The sequence below is a fragment of the Schistocerca gregaria genome, chromosome X, assembly GCF_023897955.1.
Source record: "Schistocerca gregaria isolate iqSchGreg1 chromosome X, iqSchGreg1.2, whole genome shotgun sequence".
Classification (NCBI taxonomy): domain Eukaryota; kingdom Metazoa; phylum Arthropoda; class Insecta; order Orthoptera; family Acrididae; genus Schistocerca; species Schistocerca gregaria.
In genome coordinates this window covers 679,671,176-679,697,714 of record NC_064931.1, presented here as the reverse complement: position 1 = coordinate 679,697,714, position 26,539 = coordinate 679,671,176, and the positions used below count along the sequence as shown (strand labels likewise).

The window sequence follows — 26,539 nt, the reverse complement described above, 5'->3', positions numbered from 1 at the left end:
CATTAAAAATTACATAAGAGCTTTACCACATATTTAAAAATTTTCCTTCCTCCAGAAAAAAAATTCAGGTCTGAAAGGGTTAATAAGCAAGATTAAAACATGATGTTTTACTGTATTTATTTAAAGTTGTGTAGATATGTGTCAATTAACCTTCAATGAATGCCATTAAGCACACACATGTAAGACAAGCATAAAGTTGAACCTAAGATACTCTGTATTTCTAAAGCACTGAAAAGTGGAAATATAGCACATACCATACACCACATTTGTGAACCACTTAATATAACAGAATCACACCACACTGGCATAAAAATGCCAGTAAGCTATAATAATTTGTAGACAGCTATTGTCAACATACCACAACCCAAAAAATATCCACTACAACAGCTATAAGCATAAGTAAGCCATCCTCCTCACTTGAACAAATTACTTTTTGAGGTTTATAGTTTACACTTGAAATTTCTGATAAAGATTTTGCTTGCTTGTGGTTCCAGTAAACCTGCGACTTCAGTCCATAGATACTGAACTGTATCCTGATTATGATATTTTCATCCTCAGGGTACTACAAACTCACATTGTCTTGGACTAAATTTATCAGTTTCTCACATTCCATATTTTGTGTGTGAGAAAGTTGGTCGGTTTGACCAAAGAAAACAAATTTATTTGAATTTCACTGATTGTCATCCAAAGTCTGCATGTTCGGTTGATGAGTCAGCTGTAGTGTGACCGTGCACATTGTGGCTCACTGATTTGAAAGATTGGGCTTCTTCGGCTGTTGTCTATCATTGACAGATTCCACCAATATCGGTGCCGCTGTGACTGCAGTCTTACATTGTGACAAATAGCCAGTTCATATGCAGTGTACTAGAGCCATGTTCTAGCACTCCACCAGAGCAAGTTATATTTGAGGGCAGCTAATGAAAGAAATGAGGCTGTTGATAAAAACTTATTTAATTACCAAATATGTTCAATTAGTGATGATTGCCTTTGAAATAGGACATAATTGAATCAACATACATATTTATTCTCCACGTCTGTAATAGACTGCTTGAACAAATCACAGTGTGGTGATGCACTTAAAGGCAAACAGAAATCTGATATGCCATGAAAAATAGTTCCGTACTAATTCAAATAGCCCTGCTTTATTTATGGTGCACCCGAATATGTTTAGGGCAAGCTTTATCCTTCTCATTTACTGTCTGGCACTTATTGATATTTGCATCTGGGGCTATCAGACACACATTTTTTGCAAACTACTGAAGCAATTAATTATGTAATACTTATAAAGATCAGTAATGATATTTTCTTCTTCAAGACACCATTGTGTTAAGCAAGGAAGGAACTTGATTACTATAGAAAGAATAGAAACATGTCGCTGATTCCAATGAAGAAAAAAATATTTACTGCTGATTGAACATTACTTTTCTGTTAAACTATGATCAAACTACCATCTTCACAATTAATTTAATAGATTAATTTCCTTTAAGGGCTAATAGTTATAAGATAAAAATGCAGAGTATACTGAAGTACATCTCGTGGATTATTCACTGTTACTTAATTAATAACAAATGGTTGACAAAATTCCAGGCATATTGTTACAGTTAACTTCTTTGCATGTTGTCAGTTATTTTATCCATCATTTGGCTGGTCAACTTCAGATTTGAAGCAACAAATATAAAGAGCTGATGAATCTGGTGCCACGGATGAAACAATCAAAATTCAACAGTATTATTAAAAGGAAAGTTGCCTCTCACCATATAGCGGAGATGCTGAGTCACCGCAGAATTCAAAGTTATGGAAGAAAAAACTTGAAATGATTTGGGTAGCATAAGATAAGGGCTCATTTTATTGTGTGATACTATTCATAATGGAGTATCTGAATTTGATTGCTGACACACAAATGTCCTGTATGTTCAGGATGCAGGAACTGGTTTTGACAATTCAGACTTGGCATAGAACCTCTACAGACTAAATTTATTTGAAACATTGTTTATTTATAACATGAAGGTTTTGAGCTTCAGGGCTAATAGAAAATTATATTTTTCCTTATTCTCCTGTGATGCATTTGAGCTGTAATAGTATATCCCTCTTAATTTTGAAATCTGGGTTGTTGTGTCAAACCGGTCTGTAGTATAGCCAAAGATCTAGTTGGAAGGTAATAATTAGTGAGTTAGTGAAATCAACAACTGTGAATTCAAAGTAAAGGTTGTGGTAACAGACTTAGCTGTAGCAAAGCCCAAGGTCTAAATTTGCTTCATATTTAACTTACTGTTCACTATAAGTTACTAAAACAAAAGTAATTTCAGAAAAAGTGTATCACATAATAGGCAAATCTCTGATGAGTATTTAGTTGTGTATTACATACATACATTGCTCATCAGCTATGGTAAATGAAAGGAGATTTGTTTGGGGCACCACGTAATTATTCCCCCCCCCCCCCTCCCCCTGCCCCCCTTGTTACTGTCTGAAACTATATGAAATTCATAATATACCACATGCCTTATCTTTGTACAGTTACTGGTTGTAAGGTTAAGGTAACAGTCTGGTTCGTGAATTTGCAAAATTTCCAGGTTATTATTTTCATGTGCATTAGGCATGCATTATCTCATTCATCTACAGTGTTGGTACATGTGTAACATTGTAACAAACTTGAGTCAGAAAAGAACTTACCTTGCACATTAATCTACCATTTCAGGCATCTGAACTATTCTTGGATGTGGTGAATGCTATGATCCACTCATGTTAACTATGCAGCTCTCCATATTCTTGTTCTCTTTTACAGGGCTGTCCTCACGAAAAATGTCAGGGTACAGATACAGAGGGTACAGAGGTTATGGAGGTTATGGAGGTTACGGAAGTTATGGAGGTTATGGAGGTTATGGAGGTTATGGAGCTTATGGATATGCTATAGGACTGAAGCAGACAGACATTGATCAAATCTGGGATGATTTTAAACATGGCATGGAACAAGTTTATAGTCGCCAGCCAATGCCCAAACCTCGCTATATGCAATTATACACGTATCCTTTTCAAGACTGTTAATGTGCTATATTGTATGCTCCTCAGCATTGGACATTGTCATTCCACAAATAAAAATATCAAAAAGTTATTCTTTTTCTGTATGTTTGAAGTCTTAATTATTTTTAACTAGCTATAAGATACCATTCACAGCCACTTTTATGGTTAATACTGAGACAGTTAACTTACAGAAATTGGTGCTGGTTGGAAAAGCATTTTATGCAATTTCATTTTACTTGATAAAAGCATATGTGAACAATGGAGGAAGTACGGAGGTGGTGAAGTAGATAATATTTTCATATACCTTGATCATGACTGAAGTCTTAGAGTAATTATCAGTTTAAAAAAATTAAAGCTGCCATTGACTCAAAATCTGGTCTGACCTGCCTGATTGGGGTTGGAATTTGGGGCCAAATCTTCTGCCGTTGCAGTCATGTTTTGTGCCCTGGCACTGGGAGGGCCCGATGAACTGGTCTGTTATGTCTTGAAGGTCTTGGACACTTTCAGGTTCGATCATGGCATTCAAGGTGTGTTGTGTCATGTTTGGAGCTATTTTTCTTCCACCGGTGCACATCGTGGCTATGGCAGCCAAATTGGGAGCCCAACATTACTGCCACTGCTGTCGTTTTGGCAAAGATTGTTTTGCAACCAAAAAATTGGCTACTAATGGTTTATGCTCTGTTGTGAAATGGAACGTTATAGTGAAAAGTAGACAAGAAGCTTTTCGATTACGTAAAGAATTAATAAAATATCTGTTTTGACTCGTGAATAATTATTTTGCGCCAGATTTTTGTTGTTGTTGTTGTGTATCCAGTAGGTTTCTTGGTATGATCTGGATTTGTGTGCTAACATTCCACCAATGCCGTATTGAGATAACTGCTGCTGTAACTCTTTGCCCTGACTGTAATTTGCTAAGGGCTGAAATGAAGGAAACTTTAATTGTGATAAACCAAATGCTTTTTACAGCTGGGAGACCAGTGATAAGGACGTCTTTACCATTATGTCTGTTCAGTTGATACATGAAATTGGCAGCCTTGGAAGTGCATTTTGCATGATAAGTCATATTGTCTATACAAGCTTGTAATTCAGTAGTGTTGTTCATTCAAGGCCGTGTATCAGTGACTACGAGATGGCATTTAATTATCAAAGTGCCAGCCGTGCTGAGAACATGGCCCAAATACTCAGCCTAATTAAAAAACTTGTTACTTGAACACTTAAAACCTGCATCTCAGAGGTTAACGACAATCTTCCAAACATTGTTTAAGTGGTACTCTTTCCTTACCCTTAGGACAATTGTCATCAATGTGGTTTGTGCATTGTAGTGTAATGTGAGTGGGCTGTTTGAGGAAGCAACAGAAAACTGATAACTGTATGTGCATTAGCCACTCTGAATGGTAGCCTACTGTACTGATAATTATTTGTGTGGTCACTTCATCAAGATGGAGGTAGGTGTCGGCAATATCTATCTTTGAAAAGTATTTGCCACCTCCTAATTTAGGAAGCTGTCCATTTGGACAAAGACTGGGCTAAGAGTTGATATTCATGGCGGTCTTTGCACTGTTATAACAAACCACTCACTTTTTCCGCTACAACTAACAGCATGACACAGTCCTAACAGTATGTTGCTTTAGGCCTGACTGTCTTGTGTTTCCGTATCATCAAGTCCATGCGTGAAGTTGGTTTGATGCAAGAATTGAAAGTTCTAGGTTTTGCTGCAAGTTTGAACCTAATGTGTGCCTCAAAGCTGGAAGCACAACAAAGACATTGTGATAAAGAGCTGTAACTTCGACACATTGTGTAACAAGGTAACTTCATGGACTGCACATCATTGGTTTTCCTCTTACTTACAGAATTTTCAAGTTAGTGCCCAGACAGCAATCTCCTAAAACATTATAACACAATTCACAAAAACTCAAAACGATTTCAGTTTCAAAGTGCTGCTAAGGACAAAACATTTTCAGTTAGTTATGTAGTTACCAGTAGCTGAGTCCATAGCATACAAGTCTTGTAATCGTAAAGTGGCTGGTTCAGTTATTGTTTATAGCAACTTTTTTCCCTTTTCCTTTCCTTTTATTTAAATTCTATATTTATTAACAGATGGGATGTTAATTAAAGTATATTGAATCACAATTTTTATTAAAAAATATTTTAGGTTTAAATACTAATAACTTTAAGATATGTTTATGTACAGTAAATTAAAAATTGATACAGAAATCCATAACATCAAAGAGAAAATAAAATAATTTATTTCTTAGACATTGAACAGTCTTATTGATGTATATTGTTGCCTTTTAACAGTAGGGTATTTCACAAGCCAGTTAAATTTAAATTTATTTTGATGCAACCAGTAATTAAAAATAAAAAGATGTTAATTTTATTAAAAATTATAATTCTGTATTTTTGTTAACTAACTTTTCTGTCTGACAATAAATATAAAATTTGAATTAAACTGTAAAGAAAAGGTTGCTGTTGAGAATAAAACCATCACTCAAAAGTCCTGCACACTGTACATGCTAGACTGTTATGGAGGGGTGATCAAGCTGAAAGTCATGTCAGTTGTGTGAGTGAGATTTAAGATGTAATGGTCATATATGCATTAGCTGGTTCGCATGGCTGTGCCATACAGTTTTAAAATGGAAGCTGAAACTGACTCAGGTTGGATTACACATAGTGATCAAAGTTTCTACATCATAATCAAATCCCAACTTACAAAGATCCGATGGATATTTACAACATTTTGAGAGAGGTATGGGGGAATAGTGTAGCGGTTCGTAGGACAGTATCATGGTAGTTTGCTCATTTCTGTGAAGATTGGATAATCACTGAGGACAACCGAAAAAGTTGACAGCCATTAACTGCAACAGACTACACCTCTCATGTTTTTTTAAGGACATTTTGAGAGGGGATCAACAAAAAAATGATGAAATTGTAAATTAGGCCAGAATGTCTTCATGTCAGTTTACAAAATCATGACTGAAAAATTAAAGATGATACAAGATGGGTTCCACATGATCTGAATGAATGAAAAGCAGAAAGCAGGCCACAAAAGAACCACAGAAGAATTGCTTCAATGGTATCAAACAGAACAACAGTTTCTGAAAAGAGTTGTTGCCCTTGATGAAACCTTGATATGAGATTTTGAGCCAAAATTGAAATCTCAGTTGTCACAGTGGAAAAGTTCAGACCCTCCATGCCTGAAAAAATTCCATCACCAATAATTGCAGGTGAAACTGATGATGATATTTGCGTGTGACACAAATGGACTCAAAGCTACAAATACAATGCCACAGGTGAATACTAAAAGATGTTTCTGCAACATGCTCCTGAAAATTTGGCAAAGAAGGCCTGACATGCTTGCAGCTGGTGTCCTCATTTTGGAAGATAATGCAGGACCAGATATTGACCTACCAGTGAGAGCAGCACTTAACATATATGAATGGGAAATACTTCCTCACGTGCCATACAGTTCTGATATGAGCCCACCAGACTCAGATTTGTTTCCCAAATTGCAGGGACAACTTTGTGGAAAACATTCTGATACAAGTGATGAATCTGTAGTGACCTGAGCAATCAGACAGCTCATCGATGAAGATAGCCCTTGTCTGTAATACAGAAGTTGCCAAAACATTGGGAAGCTGTCATAAGCAAGAATGGAGATTATATTGAAGGCCTAGAAAGATATTTTGTAAAAGACACTATTTTACACTACAGAAGGAAATTGATGTCTGTGCATTGAACTTCAAATCCTATAAAATTACGAAGAAAATTGAGGAGGACAAGTGTCTAATGTCCCCTTGTGTAATGGAGAAGGGAGTGCAACATGAAATAAAGTTGACAATAACCTGAACTATAAAACTGAAAGCTGTTAAATTGTCAAATCCAAAGATGTTGATTGCCTGAGGCAAAGCTGTGTCTAAAGCAGCTATAGTAGAACATCACTAATCTGTTCCCTAAGGGATCAGGAGCATGATTGGAAGGCAGAAGAGGTTGGATTATCAGAGGACCACCTTTATTGACCTGTAGCATCACAATATAGTACGGTACAACTTTAATGTTCAACTGGAAATGCTGTCTGAAACATTGTTCCATCTTTGAGTACTAACAAAACAGTAGAAAAGGTAGACACATTAAAAAATCTTACATGAAAGTATAATGCACAGTATGCCTGTACAGTGAAATACTTACATATCATACAGTACAATATTGTTACTGTGAGAGAAAGTTCAGCAACTGTACATAATTTGTTACAGTACTGCACTGACAAACAACTGACTCGTTTTGTGCAACAAGAGCCCTTGTAGGGAGCATTTTGTAGTTTGTCAAACTCATGAATGTTACATACTTGATCAGAGAACAGCTTAAGCTCTTTAACAAAATTTTGAAATTTTGGAACAAATTCATTGGAACTGTTTTGCCAACAGACTGCTTCTTGCTGGAATTAATTACATTTTGGATATCATGTCATTTCCACTGACATAACCAGCATTCACTCACTGTAAACTTTCCATTCTCGTTTTTCATACAAAATCAGTGACTTTTCTTTTATGATTGATCCAAATGACTGAGTTGTTATTGTTCTCTCCTTCTCAAACTACATCCACAAACCATCGTCTAGAGTTTCACTTTTAGGAAACTTCAAAGTCTTGCATATTTTCAGTTTGTTCTTATCATCAATCTTCATTGTGCAACTTTAAAGAGTTTTCCTAATTTTTTGCCAGTCTCAAACAGTTGTTTCAACAAAGCGTACCTGACATGGGGTGTTTTGAAGGGAGTCACTTTTCTCTAACCTTACAAGTACTATGTTTTTCCACTAAAGAGAGTGTCACAGATTTACAGTTAGTCGATGCCACAATTTAGTTTTACACACTTCAATATGTAAGAACAACACTGCAACTAATTTATAAAATATGTGTGTGCACTATCATGCACATTTATTGAGTTATATCCAAGTTATTTCATACTAAAACTGATCACACTACTACTCCTATCATTGGCCAACTGCCTACTGATCCATATTGCAGATGACGATTTTTTACAAGCCCAAATGAACACTGGAAATGGGATGGTCAGACTAAGCAGGAAGTCGGACTGTGTGAGGTTGAATTTATGAGGTTCTACTGTTGCTCAAAAGTCATGAATTTATAGATCTCTGGTTTTTATGTTTCAGATTGTTCTTCATAAACTTCAGACACATCATCAGTGTTGCTTTGAACTGTCATGAATAGTGCTGTTTATGTCCTTTGTACAACTGTTGCTGATGTGTGATTGTTACGTAAGCTGAAAAGTGATGCCCAAAGTTATGGATTGCCCTGCACTATGGAAAAGTTTGTCTCTGGGTAAATTGGAAAGAAATGGATTTGAAGCTGCTGAAATGTGGATAGGGCGGAAAAGAAATGAACAAGCTGAACAAAAAGAACAACCAACATTGAAGTCTTGAGGAAAGTCAAATGAAAAGATGAGATTTTGAAAGGAAATGGGAAACAAAAAATTCAATTTATTGGGCATGTTTTCAGATGCAACACTTCCATCATTAACATTCTTGAATGGAAAGAAAACAACTAGGACAGCCTAGGAAGAATTTGAAAGACATTGAGAAGGGGATAGAATGCAACAATTACTTGTAATTGAAACAAATAGTCATCAACAGAGGAGAATGGTTACATTGACTTGGCATTAGCCTTTACATTATGTATGTATGTTATTTATGCAGAGAAAAATTCTCGACAGTGGTACATAATTTCGTGGTCCATTATTAACAAAAGCTGTATCTAAAGCATTTATGGCTATCATATTTTACACACTATAAGATGCTATGTACTGTAAGATACACATCAATTTTTTAAGCCATTAAAAAAAAAAACATTTTTACTCTTTTTATTATTACATTCCAAAGAGCCAGATTCAGTTTATAAAATCGAACTGATGTTTAAAATCCCTGAAAATCATCACATGAACCTCCTCCTCCTCGTCCTCCTCCTCCTCCTCCTCCTCCTCCTCCTCCTCCCTCTCCTCCTCCTTCTTCTTCTTCTGCTTCATCATCATCATTGTCCTCTTAATATACAGGATTGTCTTCAATGTGTTTGAGAGTGTTACTTATGCTCCACTTCATGAGAGATTTAACAATAATCTCTTCTCTCACTCTAGACCACAACTGTTTTATCCACTGACACACTTGTTTGATTGTAGGTCGTTTTAAAGCTCCCTTCAGTGTAAATTCATGTTGGGTCTCATCCACCATCTGTTTGTTCCAATCATCTTTCATATACACTTTAAATGGTTTATTTATCCAGGCATCAAGAGGTTGCAGTTGTGGAGTAAGTCCTCCCAGAATAACAGTAAGCTCTGCATTTCTGTGTCTCAATTTCTCTTTCACAGAATTTTTCAAATGACTAGTTAACTGATCTTGCTCAATGAAAGAACTCTTCTTCAATAAAGCATGTTCCCTTCTCTCCCACACTTTGTTAATTCATAATTTCATACCAGCCTTGTCCAGCCAACCATTGTCATGTACACCACCACCACCACCACCACCACTACCACCCGGTAGAATTTTAAAAGATTTTGTCATTGTTTTGTGCTGGAGAATGGTCATTCCATCAAGTTTAGTACCAATAGTACAGCATGGAAGGACAACAGTGTAATGCATTTTTTCATGTCCACTTGTCATTATAGTTACAGTTTTAGCAGTTTTCATGGCAATAGTACTGTTACTCGTCACATGAAATGTCACAGGAGTTTCATCCATATTCACTATTTGGCTTAGTTCTAAAAGATAATATTTTCTCTTCATACTCTTGTGGTATTTTCTGAGATATTTTGATTTAGCCTGAAATGTATTGGCAATTGTGAATATGGACAACCATCAGCTGTAGAATGGAATGACGACAATGAAAGTTTGTGCTGGACCGGGACTCAAGCCTGGATTTCCAACTTATCACAAGCAGTTGCCTTACCATTTGGTTGTCTGCACAGACCTCACAGCAAGAACCACACTTCCATATGTTATCAACATTGCTTCTACAACCTGTACGTGTACATCCATTGTGTATATTCCTGTACAGATGAGACATTTTACCTGAAAGTCTCATGTCCAGTGTCGGCAGATAAATACAATATTGCAGTGCCTGCAATATCGTATTTTGGTTTTGGTTTGCAAGCTAAATCTGTGACATTTCATAAACCTGTGACACCAACCAGTTCCACCATTAAAGTGTCTGTTAAGTTTCACTGTAGTGCAAGCTTATAAGCATGTTTTGGAATCATTTTTGTATTAATTCCAATGTCACTTTGATGGTGTCTCTAGTCTAACTCATTTTTCTCAGTTCTTCTTTACTAGCCCACCAGTAGCGAATGGTTTTTTCTGTTGTTGGAGGGCCAAAATGCTGCTCTGTTTCCATGTTGTTTTGTATATGCTGTTACTTTTAATTTGTAGCCTACATCATATGAATACCTTTTATTTTTTTCCAGTACAAAACTAGCAACTAACAAAAGTATTGTACTGTTACTGACAACGCAAATCACTTTCAGTTGAAGATCACTGGCACTGTAGACCATGGTGGTGAATCATAGGCTACACAGTGTTCTGGGTTTGTGAGAGCAGGCTGGGAGGGGAACAGTTTAAGCAAGCTTGTGAATCCTCACAAGTTGTTCATTCCATCGGTGCACTGCTGCTGCCAATTGAATCCAATGTTGTCAGATAGAGACAGGTTTACTGCGGCATTGAATATATAGCCATTTTTAAGAATGTTGGGAATTTTAAATCAAACACTGGACTTTTTATGTTATTTGTGAGTATGATGCACCTGAATTTTGAAGGCAATTTTTCAAAGAAATAAGTGAATCTTATAGTCCGTAAAATACAGTACATGTTTCTTTTTCTATAAGCACAGTGGAAAAAGTAGTTCAAGAAATAATTCAGGCAGATATATTAAAAATATGAGGCACATAACGAGAAGTCATTTGATCAGAATACTCATAACATTCGTTTCTGGGTGTGCTGCCATTAAATTGCTTCTTGGTGGGTTTGCAAGGCATACATATGAATATATTTCAGGGTTCATGAAACGGTTGTTATGAACTTGCTTACCTCATGAAGCAGTTGCTAATGAATATTTTGTGTTGCTTTCATTGTATGAAAAATTTTTGTGTGGTGTGAAGAAATACAGGTGGTGAGTATTTATGGTAGTTATACTTCAAATTTTTCTTAACATTTTTCCAGTTATGTTTACAACTACTGTACAAGTGTTCAGCAAAAAGTGAACCGCCCAATAAACAAATCAAAGAAGGGACCACATGGTGGGGCTCAGTTGGTGGGTTTTGAACTGTATAAACGAGTGAAAGACTTTCTCAGGGATTATGTTATAACACTGTTCCAGGTAAGACAATGTATAATGTAAATGTTCATTCAGTTTTGTTTGCGTTAATGGTTCACTGAGATTCTGTGTGATACAGTATGGTTTGTGTGCAGAGGAGGGGAGGTGGGGAGGGGAGGGAGGACAAAGTGTCAGGAAAAAAGGAAATGGCAGGGCTGTACGGCATTGAAGTGATAGTTAATTGGTGTTTCATAAGTACTCATTATGACATCATGCATGCTGTTACGAAGGCAATTGTTTACATACCTTCTCTTTTTAAGTGCTATTCCCAGCCTTACAGCTGCTCAGTATGTAGCACATGAATCATATTATCTGCCTATCCATTTTAATGTTATTTTGCAGCTTAAACTAGAGATTCTCCATTTGAAAAATATTTTCATGCAATTGTCATAGTACTTACTAGTAGCATAAAGTTTTTTTTATTTTTAGAATGCTGCATACTACATACCCTAATGACAATCAATAACCTTAACTGTAGAAGATGCCACTATTGGAAGGAGGTCTGAATATTCATTTGTGTGCATCAGAGCCAGAAATTAGAAGTTGCTGTTAGAAAACCTCTGGAAACAGTTGTGATCCTCTGAGTTATTAATATTATGCTGTTATAAATCATTCAGTGCACAGCTGACCTTTACATTTCACTTTTGTAATCATCCAGAAATCCACAGTTAGACTGGTGATTACTATTAAGTGAAATGCTTGTGACCTAAAAGTATTTTCAGGGTATGAATGAGATTCCATTATACATCAAAATGGCTGCATGTGCTCACTTTTCATCAGATTGAAAAAATCTGAACTAGATATTAACCTGTAATTAAATAGTTGACACACACACACACACACACACACACACACACACACACAGAGAGAGAGAGAGAGAGAGAGAGAGAGAGAGAGAGAGAGAGAGAACACATTGAAGCAGATATTATAAGATATTTGTGTGTATGGCATTCATTACTGATGGATATTAATGATATTTTGTGTGAGTAATATTTTGGAAGTGCTTTTTCTTTTGTTGCCATTTTATAATGATATTAATTTATTCTATTCATAGAAAAGATTGTGCTTATCCAGTGAAGACACTATACCATATTTATTTTCTAATGTTAAGTGCTCACATGTAGGACATACTGGTTTTTACCATTTTAAAGCAGTTACTTATTTAATTTGAAAACAAAACACATGTAATTTTCAGCTACTAGTGATTTTTGCATTTTTGTAGTTACTGTTTGTTTTGCAATAGATGTTCTGCTTGAAATGAATTTGTCAGATAGACTTTAACCTTACTACAGGAATGTCTACTACAGGAATGTCACTCTCTGGATTTGCTAAGATTGGGTTAAAAAGTGCCTCCTCTGCGTAGTTGCATTCTGTGTAGTACATAAATTGGTGGAGACCTCTTATTAGACAGAAATTTAATAGCTTGAACAGTCTACCTGTCTGGCTCAGTACCAATGAAATGCAGTGAATGTTTGCCTGTAGAGCATAATGTTTTTTTTGTGTTGATGGAATTTCCTCAGTGATGGCACATAACTTATTGCTCTCAAGGATCAGGAAGATGTGGCGAAAATAATACCCACAATGATGTGATGTACCCTCCCTTTATAGAGATTCTGCAGAGGTTTGAATTTTAACCCAGGACTTTGGTACACAAACTAATGATGTGGAACTGGACACAGTTATCCCTTTATCAGCTAAATTTTGGTGAGTAACATTTCTTCCACTACAATGATTCAAACTGGCTCTACAAGGGAGAGTATCATCACACTTTTATGCATTAGGAATGCCAACCACAAAGGCAGACATGCAAGATTTCACAAATAGTAGCTACATCAGTTTAAACTGATTGATTCAGGATGTATGTTTCTTTGAAATGACATCTCAGTTTGGTCTGCAAGGTGTCTAAATACATTTACCTGCATGCCTGAAATGGCAAAGTCATTACAGAAGCGTCTTCAGGATGTCAAAGCCAATCCTTAGAATTCAAGATTTTCTTTGTGTTGTGCAGCAGAAAAGGCATTATCATGTGAAGTCTTATTTTTTTTTGGGGGGGGGGGGTCTGAATCAGTGCAGCTGGGCACAGTCATTCTCTGAATTTGGAAATAAAATACTGCATACTAGAAGCTGCAAAGAAGTAGTAGAGTTTATTTCACCATCTTGATTGGGCTGTGGTTCTCATAAATTGATTAATGCAAATGCTGGAATTTTTTCTTCAGAAAGGATATGGCCAATAACATTGCCTAGCTGAATTTGTGCTCCATCTGTAATGGTCCTATTGTCAATTGGATGTTAAAGTCTAATCTTTCTTCTTTCCTTCCAATCCTGCCCAAAGTCAGTAGTAGTCAACCTGGTCCCTACCACTCACAAGTGGGAATTCCGCCTGTCATGGTGGTCAGTAAGTGGTAGGGATTTTCAAAATATTTTCATTAGGTTTTCAAAAAAATTTGACATAAATTATTTGGTGTGTAATTATCATATGCTTTAACTTACTGACTCTGCTTAATACATTTTATAAAGTTACTTCATTACTTTATAAATCACCATTACTATGGAACTGATTTGGGGGTGGGGGCTAGAAAGTTCTAGTGCTAACAGAGATACACAAGTGGGTGCTAGGTAAAAAATATTGACTGCTCCTGCTTTAAGCAAAAGTAATGTTTATAATGTGAAGGTATGAGAATTTTTATGTGTAACTAGACAATGTTTTGAGTGATTCTTGTTTTTCACATATAAAATGCTTTCTTTTTTATGTGATGTCATAAAGAAACTGACTGAAAAATACAAAGATGGTCGGTGTTATCTGTGGAAAAACATCTTGGGTCAAAATTTGTGCAGTGAGATATTAGTGTGAAGTACTGACTTGTTTCATATCTTATTTGACCACTGTTTTGTAATATGTTTGTGAAATTTCGTTGTCAAATGGTTTTGCAGGAGGGGGCAGATCTTATGGACGAAGATATCCTCCTGTTCTACACAAAGCAATGGGAAGACTTCCGGTTCAGTTCCAAAGTTCTCAATGGAATTTGTGCATACTTGAACAGGTAGTAAATCAGAGCATCATTTTAGATACCTTTATGGAATGCTGGAAGTGTCCATGATACAAGGACGACATTTGTTTTCATTGCTAGCAGTAACCATGTACTAAGGACAAAAAGTTATGGTTTGTACCGATGAGACTAAGAAAATGTGGTAATTTTAATGTGAATGCTGTTACTATTTTGTAAATAACACAATGTGTTGTAAAATGTACTAGTAATTGTAGGGAAAAACACTGATTTCTGAGTGTTCAGTCAATAGTTTTGAAAATATTGTAACATATTATTTCCAAGTGTGAAAAGTTAAGTGTTTGGAGGACCAATTATCTCTTTTAGATTGTTTTGGAGTAGGAATTTTGTGTCTTTTGAATCTGGTCTGATATGCAACTGTTTCTTGGGAATGTGATCCTCGCTATTCATAATTTCAAAGCCGGAATCCGATAAAGTTTCCATGATCCCTGTGGGTTTACACGATCCCATCACTTTCAGACTGTGACCTCGAGATGATTTTCCATTACTTGCCTAAGGTAAGCTGTAATGGAGACTCAAAATGCCACCCAAATATTGTAGTCTGTGCTGGATATTTTTTTCAGTACTATAAAGCTGGAAATAATATTATGAGGAGGAGTCCTAATAAGAGGAAAAACTTTCCAAGGAAGAGCTGTTAGTGAGAGAAAAGGGGTGAGCAATGAATAATGCAGACATATGAGTCAAAAGCCAACCACTTTACAACTCACTCACTGTTGGCTGAAACTTCTGAATGTTTACAAATTTCTGGAGGTGATTGGAGTTCACGAAATCTTAGATGTACCCAGTAGCATTCCAGGTTAGGAGGCAAGGTATAGGTACTGAAGGACATAGGTACTGTTTCTCTGTGTTGCTGTTCTCAGAAGTTAGAAATTTGAAATCTGCAGTAATTGATTATACTATTCTAAAAGAAGCTTGCAATGATTTTCAAGTTCATTCCTTTGGAATAATAATCAGTTTTTCTGATTTTGTTGGTAGGTGTTGTCTTTGCCCATGCACATCTTGGGTTGGTATGAGCCTCATATTATATTGTGAAGATATTAGCTACAAGGAAAAAGTTAGAGACTTCTGAAAAAAACTTGGCACAATTTAATTAAAGAAAAAAAGCTGCATTTGTATACATAGAAGTGCAAAATACTTTGTGACTTCTGATCTGTTGGATTTTTGAGTACTGTAAGGCTGTCCAGGGTGCCATTGGAGTAATGGCTATTATATCCCTATCTCATTAATCAAAGCAAGGCTGGTGGCCCTTATATTTACAGTTTTGTAAGTTGTAACGTGGTGTTGTAGAAGTGGTGACTTGACTACAAGAAGGGAGTGGTTGATGAGTGACATCCTGAGGCATCAAGGAACCATGTATTTGGTAATGAAAGGGAGTGTGGAGGGTAAAAATTGTCGAGGGAGGGCAAGGCTAGAATTTCCAGGCATTCACCAAACCCAAACCCTTTCATCTGATTGCCACAGGATACAGCATGATTCATCACTCATTTCCAGTCATTCACTATCTAGAGATGTTGCTCTTTGCAGCACCTTGAGTGTTGCTTGCCACTGACTACAGAAATATGTGGCTTATGAGGAGCTGCTTGACCAGTGTACCCCATTATTCTGAACTTCCTATACAGTCAGTGAGCTAGCTGGATTGCTGGTAGCATATATATATATATATATATATATATATATATATATATATATATATATATATATATCACTGTCCACAATGCTGAACACTATCTGCCAAAGTATACGAGATCTAACTAGTCCTTAAACGGCTGAATGTTGGATTAGATGCGCAGAGATGAAGAGGCTTGCACAGTGTGGAGAACTGCATTAAACCATGAAACCATTCTTCGAAATAAGTAGAACATCAAAGGCAACAGTAGTGATATTTGATCTGACACTGCCAATAAAGGTTTCCTTGTGATTCAGCAGTTCAACACATTGTTATGAGCAGGAGCACATTAATCCTGCAGAAGGTGGAGGGTGGATATTGTGTGCTAGCGCAGTATTTGCAAGTAAAAGTCTAAGTAACCTTGCAGTATTGTTAAAAACTGAAGAAACAGTTTAAATATTGAATGTTAGCAACAAGGTATTACATAAATGATCTGATCAAAAGTATCCAAACAACTGAAAAGATTTTTGAATGGAGGCCAATTGGAAGAATACAGATAGGAAGGCCACGAAAGTGGTGGATAGATGATATAGAAGAAGATATAAAATCTCTCAGAGTTAGAGAATAGCAGAAAACTGTGCTGAGAGGGCGTAATGGACAAAATTTGTTGAAGAGTCTAAGACCCATGGAGGGCTGTAACATCATTAGGAGGAGGAGGAGGAGGAGAAGGAGGAGGAGAAGAAGAAGAAATCAAAAGTATTGGGAACTCTACTTGATGGGGAAGTGACCACAAGATGCCATGAGAGATGAACCTGCCAGTACAGAAGGAAGTGGAGAGTATCATGGTGTAAGAACTAGTAACAGCAAAAAGGATCAGTTAAGAGAGCTCAGTGACTTCGAATGTGGTCTATTCATTGGATGTCACCTGAGTAGCAAATCCATCAGGAACATCTCAATCCTTTTATAGCTGCCCAAGGCACTTGTTTGTGATGTAACTGTGAGGTGGACACATGAAGGAACCACAGCTAACCATACCTACTCTGACCTCATATACTGATGGACAGATAGTGTTCAGTATTGCAGACAGTGGCTATGAAAAATCATGTGAAATCAACAGAAGGAATCGCTCATGAGTTGCAAATTGCTACCAGCAATCCAGCTAACTCATTGACTATATAGCAAGTTTAAAATAATGGGGTACACTGGTCAAGCAGCTCCTCATAAGCAACAATCAGTGGCAAGCAACACTTGAGGTGCTGTAAAGAGCAACTCCACTAGACAGTGGATGACTGGAAATGAGTGATGAATCATGCTGTGTCTTGTGGCAATCAGATGGAGGGGTTTGGGTTTGGTGAATGCCTAGAAATTTTTACTTGATAGCGTGTGTAGTGCTGACTGTGCCAACAGTGAAGTATGGATGAGGCAATGTTACAATGTGGGAGTGCTTTTGTGTTTAGGGTGTGGTCCCCATGTTGAGCTTAAGAAAACACTAAATGCAGAAAGATAACATATTTTACAGCATTTGTATAATAGAGGAACAGTTCAAAGAAAATGATTTACTGTATCAGCATGAAAATTCACCTTGCCATAAAGCAGCATCTTTGAGACAATGGTGTGTGGACATAACACTGCTGAAATGGATTGGCCTGCCCAGAGCCCCAATGTGACGTAATGGAATACCTTTGGAATGGCTTAGAATGTCGACTTCACTGTAGACTCCAGCATCCAACGTCGCTACCTTGGTCTCGCCTATTGAGGAAGAATGGGCTGATATCACCTCACCTCCGCAGTAGAGGTCAAGCCTTCACAAAGGTATAGGGTTACAACAACTCATATTAATGTATACTAATAAGTGTCCAGATACTGTTCATCTGATAGTGTATGCACAAAATATTACAGAGCTGTATTCCATTACATTCAAAGCTTAACCAAGCATTTAAATCGTATATTACATAATCTATGGAGAAGTTGGGATTTATTGTTTTCTAGTATTCTGAGCCATATAATTAAACCAACTTTGGATTTTAGTTTGCATGTGAGAAAGGGGTTTATCACACAGGGAGGTGTGGGGTGTGAAGTGGGAACGATTGTGCCCCAATAATCTCTGCACAGATATTCTGACAGTACAGGTGTTCATTAATTTGGGCTGTAGAATTTTATAAAATGTATAAGAGGTGATCAAAAAGTTTCTGTTTGAAGACTGTACAGTCAAGAATCAGTATAACAATCATGCAAAATTGCTCTGAGCATTGGGGCAATAATGCTATCAAATCGACTGTTGAAGGTAAGCATTTGGTAAAATGCTGCATCCTGCTGCATGAATAAATCTGTAATTACCAGCTGCACACCCTCATCTGACAGGAATCGTGAAGTTTTCAAGACCTTCTTTAGAGACCAAAGGCATTATAATGACATAGGGAGAGATAAGCACTATAGGGTGTGTGCTCGAGTGTCTCCTGCCTGAGTTGGAGTAAATTCTGCATTAGGACAGTTGTGATATGGGGATGTGCATTAAAATGAAGCTGCAGCAACTCTTGGCACACCACACCTTAATGGTGTTTTCCGTAGACGTGCTTCCCACACACATTCTTCATTCTCTGTTTGATGTATACCAGTGTTTGCCCTTCAGCAACCAAGAAAAGAACTGCAGCATGTTGGTCACGTGTGAACACATTTGGTAATAACATCGTCATTGTTCACATTTCCTCATCTATGCCACACACATTATAAAGACATAAAGGCCACTGTAATCCCTTGCCTACATGTTGGTGGTTATACACCACTATTGGAGTGGTACTATGTTGCATATATGCTGCAGCAAACCCTTCAAATAGAAACTTTTTGATGACCCCTTATATTAAAAGGTCCTTTATATATTTTTGTGATAAAACTGGCAGTATCATCAAAGCAATATTTCCTGTTGTATGATGCATATTTGTGCATATTGACAATAGAAGGAGTAAAGGTTGAGCAAGAGACATATAAGAAAAACTGAACTCTTAACCTAGTTTTTGGACAATGCCCTTGCTCTGAGCTAACATTCACACACACATGCATGGCTACATTACCCCAGAATAGCACAATGTAGCCCACACACATGAAAAACCACACAATTCAATACTGAGATTGTGTAGCGAAGCATAACTATATGTTGAGTGATTATCCAGGCCTTTCCAGTATCTTGTTTCTCATGGATTGTATCTTATGCAATAAACAAAATATCTTAGTAACCATGTTCAAACTCTTCATGCTTAAGTGTCAGTGCTACCACCTCTCCCGAATATGGCAGGTTCTTCCTGAACTGCCATGTAGAACACACAATTTGTGGACTGCCCACATTTAAAATGTTGATGTGTTGAGGAGACGTGCAGATGTATTTTTTATTGTATGTTTCATGTGTATGCATTGTCATTACTTTTACTGTTGATGTTATTGTTACTTGATAAATAATTTACAATCTTAAACATAAAACCTGGCTGCTGGGTGCCACAGAGACAACGTCTGAGTCGTTCAGTTAAGGCAGCCGATAAAACTGGCCATCCCTCAGTAGACTATGGAAGTGTCTGGAGGAAGTCTTCTTCTCGAGCTGTCACAATGCTGTATTAGCTCATGGTCTAGCGGTAAATGTCACAAAATGTAGACACAAAACTTTGTGTTCAGCATCTCCTCTCTGTCATGAGTAGCAATCTGCCCTTTTCATAATATTGTCATTAATAAAATGCAAAGTATTGGTAACATGAGTGAGTCTGTGATCGGCATGAACTGTTAAGATAATACTCACTTTGGACTTTGAAATGGTTTGTGTTTACTAGTTGTCTTGCCATAAGCAAATACAGTGGAAATGTGCCATTTCCTAAATAAAACTGTGTACTCGCAGTTACCAAAAATTATCGGCAGAAGCAGAAAGGACATGATCAGTTGTATAGTATCATAGGTTTTTAGCCCTTGCACTTTGGGGATATTGGAAGTAGCAAAACAAATTTTTTATGGTTAGTTATTCTTCAGATTTCCTTATAGATTTTTGATATGGCTGCTTGTAGGAACACAGGAAGGCTGAAAATTTAGCCTTCAACAAGACTGGAGCTGTGAGCTAAAGCAACCTCCACTCACACAATATAAAAGATGAAATTAGTTGCAATTTCAATGTGGAACAAGTTTCCATGACTCAAAACCGTGAACTGACAACCTTATGTTACACCTTAAGTGAAAATCATTCTGATTATTCAATGGAAATGCCAAGAGGAAAAAATGAATTTAGCAGGATAATTCTGTGCTAACCGGGACATAACTTGCTGGTCACACAGTTGCCAAACATATCATGCATTGTTAATAAGGTTCAGTTATACTACTAGTAGGAAGAATACCAGCCTTTGAGTTCCTTGAGTGGGCTAGAAAGTGACTACAATTCGCATCTCAGAGATGCAAATGTCAAGGGCCGGAATACCCAAAGTATTTGTCGATGAGTCTTATTTGCATCTCTGTAATTAACTTTAGTTACTAATAATAGTCATATGCACTAACTGCAAAATAAACATAATGAATTAATAACTATTACAGTTACTTATGGTTTTCTGTCTTCAATGTACTGAAAACTAAAACACTGGTTCACCAGACAGGATTTGCATTTTTGAAGTGTTTCATAAATTATGCTGTAAACATTATTGGGCCACACATCATTTTCTTTAAGAATGTTGTCATTGGCACTATCCTCTAAATGTAGGAACACAAATGAAAAGATAACACAGTATTGATGGCGAAACATGAACATCCACAGAGAGACTTTGTAAGCTATGAATAAGACAAAGTTTGAAATCAAGAAAGTCTAATATGCATGGAAGTCATAGACATAGAGACTCTATGAATAAGACAAAGTTCCAAATCAAGAAAGTCTAATATGCATGGAAATCATACATCATGACCGAGAAAGAGGGCTCAGAAAGCAATGGGGAAAGTCAAACCAGGTAACATAAAAGGAGAAGCTGTTGTCACCAGAACATGGAACAAGGGACACAGAGCAATGACAGTAATGTGTAGAATAAGTGATCCTTAAGTAAAATTATCATTCAGTCTATAAATACTGAAAGTATGACAAAAATAATGTATTTGTAATGATTACAATATTATCCCTTCTGATGCTCTGTCAATTAAAGTTAAAAGCGTATACATTGAAAAGCATTTCAATTGGCAGTATGCTTAAGACAGTGAGAACCAAGCTGAATGTTTGGTGCTAATTTCCTATGCAACACTCCAGTTGACACAGTGTGTTATTGATTTAGTCCCGATGATTTCATACTTACGACACCTATAGGCTACCTCGGTATTCATATGAGAATTAGCGAGGTTTTAATCATCTTAAGGCGTGGAAACCTTGTCCTATACAAGCACTTGTCTTTCCTTGCCTGCGTATCCTGACGGGATTATGCCTTAAAACACTTAGCCATCCAAATCTCTAGTTTGTATACAACCCTCCACCTTTTCTCAGTACACATTGAACCAGCATGAGAAGATACAATTCCTGAATGAAAATTCTGAACTTTGAAACAAGCACACTTGCACGCACTTGTACAGCCAAATGAGGGAGGCTACTCCTCCTGATAATCAACTTGCTTTCACTAATTGGGCACAGGGAATCATAAACCAGAATGTTTTCGTAGTGATCAAGAGGAAGGATAGGATATTTGAAAAAGTGTCCCCCTTCTGAACTGAAATGTCAAAGAAACTGGTACACCTGCTTTAATATTGTGTAACATCGTGTAGCCCCCCCCCCTCCCCCCTCCCCCCTCCCAAAGTATGCAGAACGAAATGCCATAACATGACGTGGCAGGGACTTGACTAATGTCTGAAGTAGTGCTGGAGGGAATTGACACCACGAATCCTGCAGGGCTCTCGATAACTCCTTAGGAATACAAGGGGGTCTCTTCTGAACAGCACATTCCAAACCATCCCAGATATGCTCAATAATGTTCATGTTTCGGGAGTTTAGTGGCCAGTGAAGTGTTTAAACTCAGAAGAGTGTTCCTGGAGCCACTCTGTAGTAATTCTGGATGTGTGGGGTGTTGCAGTGTCGTGCTGGAATTGCCCAAGTCTGTCAGAATGAACATAAAGGGATGCAGGTGATCAGATAGGATGTTTACGTGTGTGTTACCTGTCAGAGTCATATCTAGAGTATCAGGGGTTCCAAATCACTACAACTGCACATGCCCCACACCATTACAGAGCCTCCACCAACTTGAACAGTCCCCTGTGGACATGCAGAGTCCACAGATTCATGAGGTTGTTTCCATACCCATACACATCCATCTGCTCAATACAATTTGAAATGAGACTCGTCTGACCAAGCAAGATGTTTCAATCATCAACAGTCCAATGTGGGCTAGAAAGTGACTACAATTTGCATCTCAGAGATGCAAATGGGCCCAGACAAGGCATAAATCTTTGTGCCATGCTGTCATCAAGGGTACACGAGTGGACCTTTGGCTCCGAAAGCTGATACTGATAATGTTTCATTGAATGATTCGCACGGTGACACTTGTTGATGGCTCAGAATTGAAATCTGCAGCAGTTTGTAGAAGGGTTGCACTTCTGTCACATTGAATGATTCTCTTCAGTTGTCATTGGTCCCATTCTTGCGGGATCATTTGCTGGTCACAGCGCTCTAGGAGATTTGATGTTTTACCAGATTTCTGATATTCATGGTACACTCATGAAATTGTCATATGGGAAAAATCCACACTCCATTGCTGCCTCAGAGATGCTGTGTTCCATCACTCATGTGCCGACTATAACACCACTTTCAAACTCACTTAAGTCTTGATAACCTGCCATTGTAGCAGCAGTAACCAATCTAACAACTGCACCAGACACTTATTGTCTTATATAGGCATTGTCGACCATAGTGCTATATTCTTCCTGTTGGCATATCCCTTTATTTGAATATGCATGCCTATACCAGTTTCTTTGGTGCTTCAGTGTATATCCATAAAGGCTTGGAAGGGCTTGTGGGTACCTTAGAGCCTATCAAGCAGTTGTGAGGTGGTTCCTTACTGATAGAGCAACAGAGCAAAGCAGGTGGAATTTCTTACGAAGTTGCAAAAATTGGTGGACTGTGACATAATTGTTGAGTTGTGTAACTCCCTTAACTCCAGCAAGGATGTGGTCACATGCCATAACGTTGTGGATGTGGATGTAAAAGAGCTCAAATAAGAATGGTCATCACAGGGAATAGTGGATATGGAGCAGAGGACACATAGGAATAATGGAGAAATTAATTAGACTGCCACCTTCATTGTGACTTCAATTTCCAATTTCCCAATCTTGCCTGAACACATCATGGCAAGGTTCCTACTGCTCTGTTATTGCTGAGGAACGCAAAATTCAGGAAAACAACCAAGTAGATCCTTTACACAGAAACCAGAAAGGAATATAAGGCAACAAAACCCCATCTTTACCAATTGTTTTGCTTCCATGGTGCAGAAATCTGTTCCTAAGGTTAGAGCTTCCATGCATATGACATCCAGTGCACCACTGTTCACCACTAGCACCAGTACTTGTAACTGTACATGCCAAAGCAAAGTTAGTAAAGACATAGTGTTCCAGGGAGCTACGACAGAAGAGCCCAACAATGGTTTCGCAGTGAGTCCATCACAAAGGCCCCCTAAAGCAGAGTGCCTCTGAACACCCCCTTTACTCTTCATCCGTGAAGGGTCAGAAGCTGTCCCAAGCACCATCAGAAATCATTCTGGCTCATTTGACTGATAAGGACATTATAGATTTTGATGCCTCATCACCGAATTCAGGCAGTGTCTCCATCCCCTCTCCCTCTGAAAGTTCCTTAACACTCCAGCACAAGGACAGAGGTAAATCAATACCACATCAATGAAATGGCTCCCATATTCCAGTGGAATATTAATGGATACAGGACTTATCTGGAGGAACTGAGATGTTTTGAATTGGACAGACCTTCTTGCCTCTGTTTTCAAGGGACTCATTTCAAACAGAATGACTCGCTTGTACTTGGAGGCTACTGCCCCATGAGCCTGTTGACAGTGAGGTACTTGCAACACCTTCTTGATGAACTACCCTGTCCCTTTCTCCTTTTAGGGGTCTCCAATGCACACAGTGTGCTATCAGGTTCTATTTCCACTTGCCTCAAGGGCTGGATGCTATAGGATCTGAAATGCACTACAGATATCATACTGATGAACATGGGTCAAGCTATACATTTTAGCGCTGCTACAGGTTCGTTTATAGTCACTTACCTCTCCTTCAGCTTGCCTGCCTTTGCAGACACTGCTCAGTGGAGAGTGGATGATGACATTCATGGTAGTGACTACCATCCTATCTGGATCCATCTGCCCGATGGAGCATATCCCAAAAAGAAGCCTCTGAGATGGTTGTTCAGAAAGGCCAGCTGGATGCTTTATAGGCAGTTAACTGTTTTCAAGCAGTGTGATGGTGTCCAGGACTGCATGGATGACATTATAGCTGGGATTCACCATGTCATGATACATCCATCCCAAAGTCAATGAGAACATGTAGTGGGTGACCTGTCCCTTGATGGAATGATGAGTGTCATTCTGTGGCTATATGCAGATCCTGTCAGTGCCTTACTGGCGTGAATCTTGCAAGAGTTCCTAACCTCTAACAGTAGGTCCACATGTGCAAGTAAAGTATGGGAAGCCATCAGGTGGATCTCAAGGAGCAACTCAGGACCACTATTAGCAGCTGTACAAGAGCAGGTGTTTCTCCTAACATTGCTGACATATCTCAGGCAATGACTGAATCTTATAAATCCCTTATGGCCGATTCTATCCAGGATCCAGCTTTCCATCAATATTGGGAGAAACAGGAGAAGGCTGATTTTGATTTCTGTTCTTCCAGTATGGAGGAATACATCCAGCCTATCTCTCTGTGTGAGTTGGATTCTGCATTGTCAGCAGCTCATGATACAATGCCCGGACACGACCCGATAACACACAGCATGTTGAAACAGTTTGACCCATTGTTGAAGGAGGTACTCCTCCAGCTCTTCAATGAAATTTTGTTGATGGAAGTCTTTCCCAGATCATGGAAAGAATATATTTTAATCCCAATTTTAAAACCAGGGAAAGATTGGATGAATCCTGGTAGTTACTGTAGCATTACCATGATAAGCTGCATAGGAAAGACAGTGGAGCAAATAGTCGATCGGCACGTAGTGTGGGTTCTCGAAACCAGGTCACTACTAAGTCACTCCCAGTGTGTGTGTTCAGGAGGTGTCACTCCACACTTGATATCCTGGCCCTGCTCAAAGAAGCAATTCAACAAGCTTTCCTTCATAAACAACACCTTATTGGCGTCTTCTTCCATTTGAAATAGGCCTATGATACTAGCTGATGGCATAATATTTTGTTGCAGCTCTATCAGTGGGGGCTCCATGGACTTCTACCCACCTTCCTAGGATCCTTTCTCTCGGGCAGGTATTTTAAATACAAGGTTGGGAATGTCCATTTTAAGCAGAAGATTGTTGTCCCTCAAGGGAGTGTTTTAAGTGTCTCGGCATTCACCTTTGCAATAAACAATATTACATCCACAGTGTGGTGTTCCTTGTTTGTGGAAGACTTCTCCATCTTCTGTGCATCCTCCACCTTTTCAACAGTTGCTTGACAATTGCGATTGACAATCAGGCAGTTGGAGGAATGGCCTTACACCACAGTTTTGAAAATCCGTGTGGAAAACTGTATTTATTTTAATCACTCTTGCCGTGTTTTTAATTTACCTGTTTTAAAACTGGAGTATACCATTCTCACTTTTAAGAAAAGTTGAAATATCTGGGCCTCACTTTTGACGAGAAGCTGACATGGCTGTCATACCTTAAAAAACTGAAGTTGAGATGTCTCAAGGCCTTAAATATCCTTCAATGCATCAGTTGTAGGTCCTGGAGAGCCAAAAAGGCATGTCTGCTCTAATGTTATAAGGTCTTTGTGCAACCTCAGCTTGAATAAGGAAGCCAGGCTTATGAGTCAGCAAAGTCTTCATACCTCAGGAGCAGTTCACCATGAGGGTACTAGGCTGTCAACAAGGACCTATCCCATAAGTCCTGTTGCTAGCCTTTGTGTGGGGGCTGGTGAGCCTCAGTGCCTATTCAAATTCTTCTTCTTGGGGTATGCCAAGCATGTAGGGCTTTATCCTGTCCTACATCGCCAGCATTCTGGTATGTTGCATAGCCACTGCTGGGATGGCTATTCAGTCACCAGCTACAGGCAGCAATGCCATTTGAGATCTATGCAAGGGAGAGCCTTGAGTTACTACAGGTGGGGGTATTAACATCCAAAGGCAGGGCTGGAGTATGGCATCCCCCTTGCTACAAATGAAGCCGATATTACTTTTAGAACTGACTGCTTACAGGAAGCTTGTATCCCAGACTATATTTTCAAAATTAATTTTACTAGATTTTCCATAGTCACCCAGTTTTATTACTGTTTACACAGATGGGTCTA

The 26,539-nt window shown here is 38.1% G+C and overlaps 1 protein-coding gene across 4 annotated transcripts in view; it reads left to right on the top strand.

Moving 5' to 3' along the window:
- Window positions 1-26,539, top strand: part of LOC126297745 (cullin-1-like) — a 217,096-nt gene that overhangs the window by 32,298 nt on the left and 158,259 nt on the right. For all 4 annotated transcript variants that reach the window (XR_007552574.1, XM_049988905.1, XM_049988906.1 and 1 more), the window contains exons 3-5: window positions 2,783-3,020; window positions 11,237-11,393; window positions 14,322-14,431. Coding sequence is in view for 3 of the 4 variants with exons in the window: in XM_049988905.1 (XP_049844862.1) it covers window positions 2,783-3,020; window positions 11,237-11,393; window positions 14,322-14,431 (505 nt within the window). In the remaining variant the exon portion in view is untranslated. The remainder of the gene's footprint in view (window positions 1-2,782; window positions 3,021-11,236; window positions 11,394-14,321; window positions 14,432-26,539) is intronic.